Here is a 15,440-nt window from a genome sequence, read left to right on the forward strand (position 1 = left end):
TGCATTGCAGGAGGATTCTTTACCAGCTGAGCCATAAGAGAAGCCCAAGAATACTGGAATGGGTATCCTATCCCTTCTTCAGTGGATCTTCCCAACCCAGGAATCAAACAGCTATGAGGGAAGCCCATTCATAAACATTTATAAACAACATTATTATCAACATAAGCCTCACTATTTAAAGATCAAGATTCAGACTGATTTAAAATATAAAAACTAATAAATGTTTGAAAGTAACATGACAAATAAGTGATAATCAGAAGAAATTATAGCTATAATAATTTCAGGTAAACCTGAATTCTTGAGAATAAAAATGAAACAAGTGGGTTAGTTTAAATTAATGACTTCACCTATAAGGAAATAACAGACTCATGCTATAAACATTTCAACAGCTATCAACTGAGATATACCACGTTTACTTTCAAAAAGAGAAGGATAAAAAGAAATTCAAGAGTACTATAAGATTTCAGCATCTTAGTTTTCTGATTAGTTAGAGGGATACAAAAACCTGAGAGGATATAGAAGGCATGCTGTTTTGGGAAAATCCATTGTGAGCATCTTTACATTTCCATACCAACAGGCATACAAAGAAAGTAGTTTTCCTCAGTGTTTTAGAAGTCCATGCCACCGTTAAAGAAACTTAAAAAAAAACAAAAAACAAAAAACAACGCTCAATCCTGCCTTTAATGCTTAAAGTATTTTTTTTTAAATCCCAAACTTAAAATATTAAAACAGTGGCAGATTTTGGAGGAGAAAAATTTTTAATTGAAGTAGCACTGACCTACAACACTGTTAGTCCCAGGTGTACAATGTAGTGATTCACTACTTCTATACATTACAAAAGCACCACCGCAGTTTAAGTCTAGTTACCATCTGTCACCACACAAAGTTATTACAGTAATATTGACTGTATTCCTTATGCTGTACATTTCATTCCCATGACTCATTTATTTTGTAACTGGAAGTTTCTATCTCTTAATCTCCCTTACCTATTTCACTCATCCCCTCACACCCCAACCCTCTAGCAACCACCTGTTTGTTCTCTGTATCTATGAGTCTGTTGAGTTCTGTTTGTTCATTTGTTTTCTTTTGTAGATTCTACGTATAAGTGAAATCACATGGTATTTACCTTTTTCAGTCTGACTTATTTCACTTGGTTCATCTATGTTGTTGCAAATGGCAAGATTTCATTCTTTTTATGGCTAATAGTCCATTATATGTGTGTTTATATACATACATACATATATATATAATTTCTTTATCATTCATTCATTTACCAATGGACATTTAGTTTGCTTCCATATCTTGGCTATTGTAAAAAATGCTGCAATAAACATAGGGGTTTATATATCTTTTCAAACTAGTGTTTTTATTTTCTTCAGAAAAATACCCTGAAGTGGAATCGCCAGATTGTATGGTAGTTTTATTTTCAACTTTATTAAAAGCTTCCATACTGTTTTCCATAATAGTTGTACCAATTTACCTTCCCACCAACAGTGCACAGGCTTCCCTTTTCTCCACATCCTCGCCAACACTTATTATTTGTTGTCTTTTTGATATCAGTCATTCTGGCAGGTGTGAGGTGTTGTCTTGCTGTGGTTTTGATTTGCATTTCTCTGATGATTAGTGATGATCATCTTTTCATGTGCCTCTTGGACATCTGTATGTCTTTGGAAAAATGTATCCTCAGTCTCTGCCCATTTTATAATTGGTTTGGGTGTTTTTGATGTTGAGGGAAACAATTTTTTTGCTTAAAAGCTTTGATCAACATAAGCACTGAGTATTCTTGCTTGATGAAAACGTTTGCCTTCCAGCCTAAGTGGTGTACAAAACAAGAATTCAACGTGGGCCACGCTGATCAAACTGCTTTGCTTTTTTAGTCACAGATGGAGAAAAACCAGCCTTGTGGATGAAATGAGGGACATTCAAAGTCCACTAATTTGTTTTGGAGTAAACAGGGAAACATTTTATTTAAAATTCTTCAAAGTGATTTTTCCAGAAATTATTTTGGCAACAGAATAAAACTTCAGCTATAAACACTTGCCACAAGGACCTTCCAGCAAAGACTGAATGCAGGTGAGAAAAGTATTCCTCACAAACTCTCAATGGATTTTCAGCTGTGAGTTGAAAAGCTATCATCCGAATTTTTTCTTCACACAGATTAAGCTAATTTTTTCCCCTCCCTGAGTCTTTTTCTTTTTTTTTTTTTTTTTGAGAAATTCAGTAAGTCAGAAAATTAAGAGGCTTGGTACAACTTAATGCTTTGCAAAGTGGACTCTGGCACTAGACTGAGTTGCAAAGCTGGTTCTGCCAATTATTAGCTGGGCGCCCTGGGGCAACCTACAAAGACTTCCTGTACCTCGGTAGCCATATCTGTAAAATATGTAAAATACTATCTGTACCTATTTCAGATGACTGTTTTGAGCAGTATAGGAGATAGTACACATAAGGCATCAGAAAAACATCTAGCTTGCAAGAAGCACTTGAAAAATGTTTGTGAGCCTTATTAGCACAGCTAAATTTTGGCTGTAAACACTTACTGTAAGAAGTACTGTAATGAAGTTAGGTTTCACCCCTTGAAGTTTCAGTTCTTTGTATATAAAACTTTGAAAAACATCTTCCAAATGTTATGCTTTGCTGAATGCTTGCAAGTTTGAAGCAGTTGCTTTTGTCTTTATTGTTTCAGAAACAGAGTAATATTATCCTTCAGTTCATAAATCTTTCCAAGCACTTTTCCTTTTGACACGACTGAACAGGTCTAACAGAATATGTTGTTGTTGTTTAGTCGCTAAGTCGTGTCCAACTCTTTTTTGAGTCCATGGACTGTAGCCCGCCAGGCTCCTCTGTCTATGGGATTTCCCAGGAAAGAATATGGGACTGGGTTGCCATTTCCTTCTCCAAGGGATCTTCCCAACCCAGAGATCAAACCTGCATCTCCTGCATTGGCAAGCGGACTCTTTACCACTCAGCCACCAGGGAAACAGAATATGAGGCAATATAAATATTCACTGATTATTTCTTCTCATAGTTTGATTTCAATTTTTAACATTAAAACCTTCAATTCATTTGGAATGTATTTTAATGTGGAATATAAGGGCTTCCCTGGTGGCTCAGATGATAAAGAATCAGCCTGCAATGTGGGAGACCTGGGTTTGATCCCTGGGTTGGGAAGATCCCCTGGAGAAACTTCAGATTTAAGTCGTGTCATTAAAGTATTAGCCAATGGTTCCAATTTTCTTTTTTCTTGAATAAACCAACTTTCCCCCATAATCTGAAAATCTACCACACACCAAATTTCACATGTGCTTATTACAGTATTTTTCTGTTTATTTCTTATTGTTTTCTCAGTAGAAAAAGGGGCTTGATTACATTGGTTAGTCACTGAATCACCAGAGTAATGCCTTGGTGATAGATATAAATGGCTGAAAGAGGTTTCTTCTCCCGACTTCAACAGGTTTAATGGATTTTCTAATGATGCAAGGTACATTATTGAAACAAACCCAAATTTATCATATGTACAATTCTTTCAATATGCTGGCAGATTTTATTCTAATATTTCACTTAAGATTTCATAAGTGTAGATTTATGTGAAAGTGTTCTTAACTTTTAAGAAAAAGACAAAACATGGAATTTGGTCATAAGTCACCCAAGTTTCATAAATTAGGAAATGGTCCCTATTTTCCCAAGGTGTAAAACAGATTAGCTAACACAGAAAATATCCATTCCTTTAAGATCTGACAAAATTTAACAGTTAATATGTCTAGGATTTTTGTGTTTGGGAAGGAAAGGACCTTTCTTTTAATCTTATTTTTGTAAATGTCATTCACAGTTTTGACCATTCTGAGTCCATTTTGGTTATTTTTGCTTTAAATCTACTTTTGGCCATTCATTTTGCAGATTTAATTCACTGCTGTAATGTTAAACATATTACTCTTTACAAATCCATTAAAAAAATTCCCTTTGCATCTATGGTTACAAACTTCTCTTTTTTTTTCTTTTAAAGGTGTGCCTCAGGATAATATTATGGTTAGATTAAAAAAAAAAATCAAATCCTTGCCTTTTAACAGAACAGTGTAGTCACTGTGTGGAAAGTTCAGGTTTAATTTTAAACTGTATCCTGTTTTTTATGCTTCCAAAACTTCTGCTTTCCCCCTCATTCTTAGCCAACTGATTAGGAAGTTATTCATTCTATTTCTCCTTAAGCACTGCTTGACTTTACTTTCTTGATCCTGTTACTTCTTATTAATGTCAATAAGAAAATGACATTTAAAAAAAAATTTCCTTGCACTCTTCCATCTTCCCTCTGCCTACCAAACTACTGAAACATTTTGTAATCACAGATCCCCATTACTATAAGTCTGTTTCAGTATTCTTTTTTGAGAACTCATTTATCATTAGTCTTGTGAGTGAGTGAAGTTGCTCAGTGGTGTCCAACTCTTTGCGACCCCGTGTACTGTAGCCCGAGAGGCTCTTCTGTCCATGGAATTTTCCAGGCAAGAATACTGCAGTGGGTTGCCATTTCCTTCTGGTGGATCAAACCCAGGTCTCCCGCATTGTGGGCAGACTCCTTATTGTCTGAGCCACCAGGGAAGTCCTACAACTTATGACTTAGTACTATATTAACAATTCTTATTCACAATTAATTGCATACCACTTAAAAAAAAAAATCACCCTACTATCATTTCTTCCCCTTATCGGGTTCTTTACTCTTACTACTTATTTGGCTCTTGCAAGTCTTCGCGTAATTTCCCCCCTCCAGGGCAAGCACATGACTGGGATATTTTGCAAGTCATTCACTGTCAATGATGATCTCTGTGCTGCCCTTTCAAGATGCCTCAGCTGGCTGTAAAATTTGAGTAACAACCTTTTCCTGTTATCTAAAGTGATGCTCTGTTGCTTTTAGAATATAGTGCTACCACTTAACTGGATACAAATTTATTCTCCTTCTTTCATAAGGATAACAACTTCTCCCTCCCTCCACTCTATGCCACCCCCACATGATGTTTAGAGTTTATTCATTTTTAAAATACAACAATTTTGTTAGAATACATTTAAAGAGTGAATTCTTTCATCATTATTATTCTCTTAGTCACAGCTTTCTTGAGATATAATTCACACAGCATAGAATTTCCTCATTATTTACTGCTGGCCACCTTTGATGTCAAGATTCACGATTCCCTTCAGCTAAAGTGGTGGTGAACCTGTGACATTTAATATGTAAGCTCGGGTTATCAGAGGCCTATCTGATAGGCCCTGAAGCTGACTGTTGCTGCCACACTGCACCTCCTCCCTTCTGTTCCACTGGCTCCATCTTGGAACACACTTTACATTCTTCACATACTCCTGGCTTTCTCACCAGGTTCCTCTTCTTTCTCCATTGTTTTGCCAGGTCCAATCCTCACCCTTCCTCTCTCATTCTATACACTCTTCCTGGGTAATCTCATCCACTTTGGGGCTCCACCTGTCATCTCTATCAGTGGTTCTCAAGCCCCTCCCTGAATACTGTTTCTGCAGAAGCATTCTTCCATCAGTAGCATCTCTCATCAGACACAGCAATTCACAACTGCAGGGATATTATGAAATCTCAGGAGGTACATTTATAGCTTCAAGAAGCACTTGTCTGGGAACCTTTAGTTGGAGACACATGTTTGCTTCATCTGTGGAGGACAGCACCCACCATCCACTGAGCTGTCCAGTCCATGGGCCTGGGGGGTCATGACCACTAGACCTGAAGCTACAGATGGTACAGTTCACCACCACATCTCACATCTAACTCAAAGCAGCACAACGAGTATCTGCTGAAGGAATGAATTCAATCACTAATTACTGTGGTTTCTAATTCATACCCTTTCAACTCATCCTCTTCTTTTCATTCGCACTGTCAGAATTTTAGTTAATGTCACGATTATTGTCTACCGGCTACTAGTGAAGTCTCCCAGCCTCGAGTCCTGCTTCTCCCAACCCATTCTTCACGCTAGAGTCAGTTATCTTTTTCAGTTATAGATCAGTTCTTACCATCCCTCAACTTAAGGTCCTTTAAAATCAAACCTAAATTTCTCAACAGATATATAAGTCTCTAATTCTCTTGACTTTGTACATAGCATTTCTTCTGCTTAGAACAACTCAGGTATCAATGTAAAGAGAATTTCTTGATGCCCCAAAGCTGAATTAAACACTCATCTTTTGTGCTCTCTGAAGTGCCCTGTTCTTTTCCTACTACTGTACATATACTGTATTACAACTGTGTGTTTACTTGTCTGTCTGAACTACACTATACATTTTGATAGGTGAGCCAATGTCCTTTTCACTGTATCTCAATGCCCTGCACAGTGCCTGGAACAGAGAAGGCTTTCGATGAGTGTCTGTTGAATGAGTATCACTAGTGACCACGGAAGAGGGTAACTCTGGAATTTTATCACAGGGACTCTGAACCCAGTGGGATCCATAAATAAACACGAAGAGGCCATAAACACCATGAAATTGTACCCAACATTTTTTGAGAGTAGTTTTCAGACTGTGTGAAGAGTCAATAATCCTAAAAACTTTAAAAACATCCCTGTTGGAGTTTATTTGGTTAGAAAGAAACTTGCTAAAGTATATTACAAATGAACAAAAACAAAATGTAAATACATAAACACAACACACAGACACACTAATATACATACACAGAGACTGACTGAATTATATCAAGCCTTATGGTAAATCTTTTATTGGAAAGGGACAAGAATCAGAAAGTTAAGAGGGCTGTAGCAAGACTGAAGAAAACCAGACGATGCCAGAAAAAGAATTTAGAAAGATAGAACAGAGAATGAAAAGGAAATTAGGTCTACTCTGTCATTTCATATAGGCTCCTTATGTAGCCAGCCTGTGAAAGGTTAGGGCTTTACAAAGGATGTCCCAAGTCTGAAGATATCTGTATAGTTTTGAAAACTGCATCTTCAGCTTGCCGTAATGCTGCCCAACTTCAGCATAATTCTGTCTCACCAGTCTAGTTGTCTTTTCAGTTCTGTCCAGTGAATCTCTGTCTTGACACTGACCTTCGACAGAAGGAAAGAAAGAAAAAAGGCAGGCAGTCGCCTGGGCTCATGAGAAAAGAGACACAGGGAGAAGAGTAAAAGTCAAATGCTCATTACTTTTCAGGTAACCATCTTCCTCCGGCTCACTCTATTCCTTTGTCTTTACTTAGGGTAAACTTTATATACTTCTTTACTTGCAAGAATCTTGACAAGATATCACGTACTTTGGTAAAGTAAGGAAATATACTTAAGTTCTGAAAAAATACAGGCAGTTTTGAGAGTTGTGTGTGGTTTTTTTTAAAATAAATGTCGATGATGGTTACGTTAGCCTCTACTCACTAATTAAACATTTAATGAAACTAGAAATACGATTTTTCTTTCTTTTTTTGGCAGAGGGGAGGTTATTTCCATATAGCATGTAATATACTATACAGCCTGGTTTGCTTTAGAAGATGCCAACTTTTGTATCATAAGATTCTGTTACTGATTCACTAAAGTAGGACAAGTACTTCAGAGGTGGTGACAGGCTTGGTTTTGAGTGTTTTGATGCTACCCAGGCTAACTTCCACTATGTACCTCCTGTCGGGTCCTCAGTATAGCTACTGGTCTTACTTACATTCAGGCTGTCTCTGGCTTTGAAACACATCTTGTTCACATGGGAATGAAAAATGGACTCTTTCCTCATTATCATCATCTTTCATCCAAAGGAAATAAAAGCCAGAGGATGGTAAATCTGGTCAAAAAGCCCGAAAAATTTACTGACTGGTTAAACAGCATCTTAATAATCAGGAATGGCCCACAAACCTATAAAGCAATTCATCCCCATAGTATTCATTTATCAGTCTACAAGAATAACTGATATACAGAGATAGCAGTCTCATGAATTTTACATGTGCCTTATTTTGCAGCAAAACTCCACTGTATAAAATAGACAAAATTGTGATTGTCAAAACAATAGTTTTAAAGAACCAAGCAAGTCTTAAAGATTCTGTATTTTCCTGTCCTATTTGAGATCTTTTTGTCTTAATCTACCAATAAAATATAGATTACTTTAAATCAAATTGAAAACTGAGGACTGCTCTAGGTACCTTCTTGCTAAATTTATAGTGAAATGTAGTGATCAATTATTCTGGCTGGAAGTTGGGGTGACAGGGGAGGAATAGGAGAGAAAGAAGAAAAATTTCCATTTACCAAAGTCCCACCTGATAGTGTACTTATGTAATACAAGAATCAATTTTTTAAAAATTCCAGGATACACTTGAGAGTTATAGTGAGTTTTGCCCTGTTATCTACTCTGATATCCTTTTTGACAAGGTATTGCTGTTAATGATTTACTGAAATTTGGTTTACATTCCGTTAGGTAAGCAGAACATGGCGTTGAGAACTTGTGCTTTATTTTTTCGATAGCAGTGTGTGGAATTTTGAAACCCTTTCAAATGCTACTGGGACTGTTTGGAGAAAAGAGAAAGATGAGAATGGAAGAAAAAAAAATTCTATAACCTCGTTCATTGCCTGCTCTACTTGCATCCTTATCCTTAATCTTGTCGAACTCATTCTGTCCTCCATCTTCTTTGGGTTTCACTGCTGCAAGAGAGACCCAGGTTAGGAAGTGACTTGAGTATGATGCCAGGATCGATGTTGACAGTGAGATGAGAGCCAGAAGTGAAGCCACAAGGGGCTGTGAAGCCAGAACTGGAAATGAGTTGTTGGGGGTTCTCAGCATGTGGCATCTATATAACATCATATATTCCATTTACCCAAATGGGTATGAAACTCACCAAACCAATAACACTCACCCAGAGGATAAGGGTCTACTATCATTGACACAGTATTATTTGGTACTCTTCAGCTGAAATGCACACATTATTAAGATGTTCTAACATACTACTTCTGGGAAGACCTTTTCTGGTGAAGTGTGGAATGGAAAGGGAACATGGAGCAAGATGACATGGATGGCATCACCTGGGAAATCCAGCAGTCCACTCCAACAGATGCCCACAAGGTAGTATTTACCTTGATGAGCCTTGCAGACTCTGATACCCGATCTCACTGACTGGACACAGGAATGCAGACTCATGCTAACAAAACTCACAAGACACTGATGTATACAAAAAAAAAAAAAAAAAGAAGGCGACTTTATTATTTACAGTGAACAACAGAAGAATCAGGCATACTGACGCTGCATCAGTCTGACAGTGATGACTCTGCATCAGCCCGATAGTGCATTATCTCCTTGGGAAGGCAAATCACCAGAGGGAAGCTTGGTGCACACGGAAGCAGAGCAAGTGGAGTTAATTATGCAGGATTCCAGTGCAGAATGGCATGAGGTTCTGCAGCTCTGTACCACAGGGCTATCCCACCTGCACAAAGGCTGGATGCTTGCCTCCACCTGGCAGGTGCTATTGGTCAGACAGTGCTTTGTTAGGTATCGTGACAATTTCATTAAGAGTTTTCCTTTTCTTCTGTTTTGGAGAGAGAGAAAATGCTCTCCTGAGCATTTCTGTATGTTTGTGTGTTTTAAAGATGTCAGTACCATCAATCAGGTTAGTCAAATCTCTGCGCCCAGAGTCCTTATGTCTCGTAAGATCACGTTGCCTTTCTTGACTTTAATCAGTTAGATGTTCATTTCTTAGTTTAATTTTCAGAGAGTATTTGCATTTTTCTGCTTTCTGGGATCAAGAGGGGCACCACATGGTGAACTCCACATTTGCCTACAGGTTCCACAAAGTGTCAGTTAAATTCAAATCAACCTGTATTCACTGTGCCAACTTTACACCCACTGCTGTGCCAGACACAAAATAATATTTAAAAGCATAAAGAGAGACTCTAAGGAGACACTGTATCTACTGGATACCTACGGTCCTAAATTCTTTTAAGGTATATTTATTCATTTTTTACTAGCATTTATAGATCCTATCCTATATATGAGGATTAATGACATACAAGAAATATAATGATAAAAATTGTCTTGTTCCCTTTAAGAGCTTACAGTCTAGCAAAGGAACAAGACATTTTAACAAACAAACAAAAAAAATAGGTATTGTGCCAAATGGTATGGAACCTGGTGGAAGGAACACTTTTTTAAAATCTAAGGGCAGAAACAGAAGCCATCCTTCTTAATCTGTTTTATAAAGTACTAAATAATAATGAATATTTAAAAAAATTAACAGTGGTTTGAAGCACAAAGTATAATAAATTTCTTTCTCGCTTCTTCCCCACCCCTATTCTATCTCTCAAGGTTGTCCTCAGAAGTTGGAGAATACTTTCACATCTTTTTTGTGTATATGAAACACACACATAAACTTTTGTATTCCCAAACACATATATTTTAAAATTTCTGTATTTTATCAATGTGTGGAATTTATATATTACACATTCTATTCATAGAACATAGACACACATGCACATATACATGTATATAATGCACACATGTGTGAGATCATATTATTATCTCTCACATCTAACTTTTTGTTTTAAATTATAACACATACACAGAAAAGTACACAAAACAAAAACGCCTAGTTTAGAAAATAAATTACCCTACTGAGCTTCCACCAGGTCCATAAACAGAGGATTCTGAGTACCCCAGAAACTCTGCACCACCCCAAATCATTATGCTAATCTTAATATTAATCATTTACTAGCTTTCTATGTAGTGTTACTACCCAATGCAGGCAAAGTCCAAATTTGCCTGCAGTAGCAAATGCCCTCAAGGAAAAAGCAGTGTTAGTTCTGAATTTTCATTCTTTTTGATGCAATGGTAAATGGAACTGCTTCTTGAATTTCTCTTTCTGATCTTTTGTTGTTAATGTATAGAAATGCAGCAGATTTCTGTGTATTAATTTTGGAACCTGCAACTATACCAAGTTCACTGATGAGTACTAGCAGTTTCCTGGTAGCAACTTTAGGATCTTCTATGTATAGTCATGTCATCTGCAAACAGTGACAACCTAACTTCTTTTCCAATTTGGATTCCCTTTACTTCTTTTTCTTCTCTGACTGCTGCAGCTAGGATGTATCTTGGAAATCTTCCAAACTATGTTGAACAAAAGTGGTGAGAGTGGACATCCTTGTCTTGTTCCTGATCTTAGAGGGAATGCTTTCAGCTTTTCACCATGGAGTATGATGCTAGCTGTAGGTTTGTCATATATGGCCTTTATTATGTTGGAAATATGCACCTCTATGCCCACTTTCTGGAGGGTTTTTATCATAAACAGGTGCTGGATTTTGTCAAAAGCTTTTTCTGTCTAAGCTTCTTTGAACTCTTGTTTTTCCTTACAGTTCCTTAGAGTTTCAGGACTTTGCTCCTCTGAGGATGTTTTCTTGTACATATTCAACAACTTCAATAATTTTCAGCAAGAAAATTGTTCAAATAACTTAATCAGCCATATTTCCAGTAACAAAAATTGGTGACACGTCTCAATTTCTTCCTGTGTTACAGTTCTAAGAATAAATGTAGATTCTTATCTACTAGATTCTGACCCCATAGGGATTATGAGAAGTAAACATCTTTGATTTTCCACAGCATGAATAGTGAAACATGCAATAAATGCACAAAGACTAAAGAATAAGCGAATGGAAAAGAGAAGGAATATGTAATTATCCTGCCCTTGAAGAGTTTCCATTTTCCTTCTGTGAAGGAAGATGAGATATATATGTAGAAAATAATTTGACACAATAAAGAGGCATGTTTAAATGAAATCACTTATATTCACTGACATGGACAGATTTCCAAGATACATCATCAGATGGAAAAAGAAAGTTATAAGATGGTGTATGTGTGTAAAATATACCTAAATCTATAGCTATCTCCATGTGTATAAACATGTACGTGTGTAATATGTGCCATGTATATTCTTGCTTATATGCAGAAATATGACAGTAAAGACACATAATGGTAGTTATCTCTGCAGATTGGAATTGGGAAGCCAGGAGCAATCTTTTCACTTTCAAACATCCTATCTAATAATTTTACAAGAAGCATATATTACTTTTGTAGTTAGGGGGAAATTTTCAAATTATATTCAAGGGCAAACATACCTGACACAGGAAATCAAGAACTAAAAACATCCAGAAACCAGACCCCAATAAATGGGTATTTTGAGACATTAGTCTGCCATCTTCTCAGTCGGTCAGCTTTCCAAATAAAATCATACTTCTTCCCTCAAAAAATAAAAATAGCCAGGAAGATAGCTATTACTGGGGAAGGCTTATTTGAAAAGGTAGGACTTGAAATGGGTCCTACAGGACTGGCAGAACATAAGTTAGAGAAGAGGAATGGGGGGGAAGTGGCCTTGATGAACAAGAGTTGTGCTGTGATCAGACAGCAGGGAAAGAGTTAGAATGGCACCCAGAGAGGCCATGAGGAAGTGCATTCACCTGGCTAAAACTAACTCCAGTTTACACTGAGAGGCAGGATTAAACGGACATAGAGTCAGGGTCTAAAATGGTGAAATCTCATCAATATTAAGTTTATAATTGGGTTGATGGGAAATAGAAGTCAATACGAGACAATACTCGTCAAATGGAGTAGTTTGTGCAGAATGAGATCAAAGGAGAAAGACCCCTGGTAATTTGCAGTGTTAGACTAATAACAATTGGTTTTTACTAAGTTGACAAATGCAGTTTTGGACTATTCAATTGTTGCAGTGGGTAAAACTTAGCAATACTTTGTTCAAAATCAAAAAAGTCTCTACAGTTGACTTTAAGGAAGAAAAATTCTAAATAAGTAAAATTTGACAGAATTAAGTATCTTTAGGGTTTCAAATTATTTGGATCTATATATTTATCACATTAAGGCTCAAATCACAAAATTATGAAAACCAAAAAAAGATTACTATGAATTCATAATACAAGTGATGATTAAAAAATTTTTTTCTTCCAAGTAGATTTTAACTTCTAAGTGACATATTACAGCCCGGGGCTATAGTCTTAAAGTGGAGTTTATTATAGTTTTACAGTATTTCAAAAGTTTCAGTCAGATACTTTTTCTTGCCTAGCTAGAGGTCAAAAGCTTGAGGATTCTTACATGATAGAAAACAAACTTCAAAAAGCTTAAAAAGTGACCTGTCATGCTTCAGACTCTTTACTTTTCTGTAAGGTCACATTTCTGAGGAAGATGACAGAGTTGGTGATTGTGTAACTAAGCCTCCAGAACTACTTACGACTGTGGAATGTGATTATTGTTTTGCAATGGAGTTGGTCACCATCATATGAAAATCTTGGGAAATAAAATATCTTGTTTACCTGCTAGTTCCTGTCATAGAATAGCTCATTCACACACAGCACTGCACTACTTTAGTCTAAATTCCCAAGCTACATTGCTTGGCGCTAATGATTCTATCTTAAAAGAATGTTAAGAATATTTCTACATATTTGAAGAGGTAAGCAAAAGAGGGAAGAGGGTCGGGGGAGAAAGAAGAGTGGGAGAGAAGAAAAGAAATGCTTCACAGTAACGCAGGAAGCAGGAGATAGGAGAGGACACAGATGAAACAACAAAATTGGCTCTGAGTTGCTACCTGTTGGTAGAAGGTGGAGCTGAGTACACAGCAGTCCATCTTATAGTGTGTCTTTGTATCTTATATAATTAACTGTTCCATAATTTAAAATGTAAAAATGAAAAAGAAAGAGCACATACTTAATTTTTCAAGACTGTCTCCTAACTTGCCACCTAAAAAGGGATAATACAGCACTGTTAATAGTACTGCAATAAACAAGTCATCTTTAGAACACTGATTTAAGAGTTTAAGAGTTTCTGAAGCTTATCTGTCCAGCAACAATAACAAAATTTATGCTGGATGATAATCCTTATTCTGCACATCATTCTTACAATAAAGCACTTTCATATCCATATCTCAACCACTCTACACATGAACACTGTGAGATCTGGTGGGTGACATTCTAATTTAGGAAAAATATGAGGTTCAGAGAAGTTAAGTAGATTTCAGTTCTTTCACTCATTCCACAAACACTACATACCTGTGTTAGGCAAATCTATTCTAGCTATTAGAAATTAAGAGACAAATAAAATGTGATTCCTTTTATTAAGAGATGCATAGTCTAGCAGAGGGGAGGGATTTATAAAACAATTACATGATGATATGGTTTATACTACAACAGTATTTTTCAAGAAAAATTTTTTAAACTATGACTTAAAGTAAGAAATACATTTTATACTGCAACCCAGGATAAACAAACAAGTTTAAGTGAAACAGAAGTTTTATGAAACATGACTCTTTCTACACATGATTCACTCTGTGGTATTTTCTAATCTACCCTATTCTGTATCTTTTCTTTTTTTAATAAAATGCTGGTCACAACCTTTTACAATTGGGTTGCGGCTTACAACATCTCATTATTCACTAGTGGGTGTGACCTACAGTGTACAGAAGTGTCAGGATGAGTATGATTGGAGTTCTGTGGCAACACAAAAAGAAACAGACTGTTTCAGGGAATGAGAAAGGTCTGAAAGAGGTCAGTCCCTGAGTACTTACAATACTAAAATGGCAGAACCAGAACAAAGGTCTCAGACTTTTTGCTCTTGGAATTATTGTACTGTTGCACGCCGGCAAAAGGCACGGCAGCGACAGACTGTGGACTCACTGCAAAGCTACCAAAGCAAGTTGTTTTCCTGAAGGGATGTCGGCAATCATTCATTCATATTTACTAACTCGTTACTATGTAGCACAGCACTTCCTGTCTACTGGCTCATCCTGCTACTACCTGTGAGACAACTATAAACATCCTAGACTATGAGGTTTACTCTATGACTAACAGTCCCAAATATTTGTTTCCTCAAAATTTCTCTGGAAGGCCTAAAAACAAGAGATCAGGCTAATATGTGTTAGATGTAAAATCAGATACTGTAATTTTTATCAACTACTGATCTAATCTGGGATTTTGTCAAGGCCTTAATCTTCTATTTCAGCCTCAAAAGCCTGCTGTCCATGCAGCCAGTTGTGGCTGCTGTGTACAGGGCGCAGGAACAGAAGGGGTAGCAACCATTCTTATCTTATGCCGCTGCCCCCTGCCGTCGAAGAGAGAGAGGGGCAGGATTACAGAGACCTGTAGATTTGATTTTGCTTTGTCATTTTGTCCAATAGGAACGTTTCCATTTTCAGCTACTTGTTCTGAGAATCTATTTTGCATGAAAGACTCATTTTGTGAACCTGACATAGTTCTTTGGGCCTTTTATCCAGTAAGCAATAGAAGAGAAAAGGTGCTTTTCCACATCAACGTGCTCAGCTTACAATAGTGCTACTATTCCTCGGGCATTCAATAAATATTCATCAAGGATATGGATACAGACACCGAACAGAAAATAGACAAAAGGAAGAAAGTTAATTGAACTTCATGATAGAGGAACTACAGCTGTTTCTCATCCCTACTTCCCCAAAGGGAAACATGGTTTGAATATCAAGATAAAAG

The 15,440-nt window shown here is 36.8% G+C and overlaps 1 protein-coding gene across 12 annotated transcripts in view; it reads right to left on the minus strand.

Moving 5' to 3' along the window:
• Window positions 1-15,440, minus strand: part of NSMCE2 (NSE2 (MMS21) homolog, SMC5-SMC6 complex SUMO ligase) — a 233,021-nt gene that overhangs the window by 102,051 nt on the left and 115,530 nt on the right. For 2 of the 12 annotated variants that reach the window (XM_069599886.1, XM_069599895.1), the window contains exon 5: window positions 8,514-8,597. The exons of 4 other annotated variants lie outside the window; for them this stretch is intronic. In XM_069599886.1, the coding sequence (XP_069455987.1) occupies window positions 8,514-8,597 (84 nt within the window). Of the gene's footprint in view, window positions 1-3,235; window positions 7,035-7,629; window positions 7,747-8,513; window positions 8,598-9,117; window positions 9,476-15,440 lie in introns of those variants that run through there. 6 more of the 12 variants (XM_069599890.1, XM_069599889.1, XM_069599894.1 and 3 more) reach the window with 6 other exon arrangements.

This window comes from Ovis canadensis, chromosome 9, assembly GCF_042477335.2.
Source record: "Ovis canadensis isolate MfBH-ARS-UI-01 breed Bighorn chromosome 9, ARS-UI_OviCan_v2, whole genome shotgun sequence".
Lineage (NCBI taxonomy): Eukaryota > Metazoa > Chordata > Mammalia > Artiodactyla > Bovidae > Ovis > Ovis canadensis.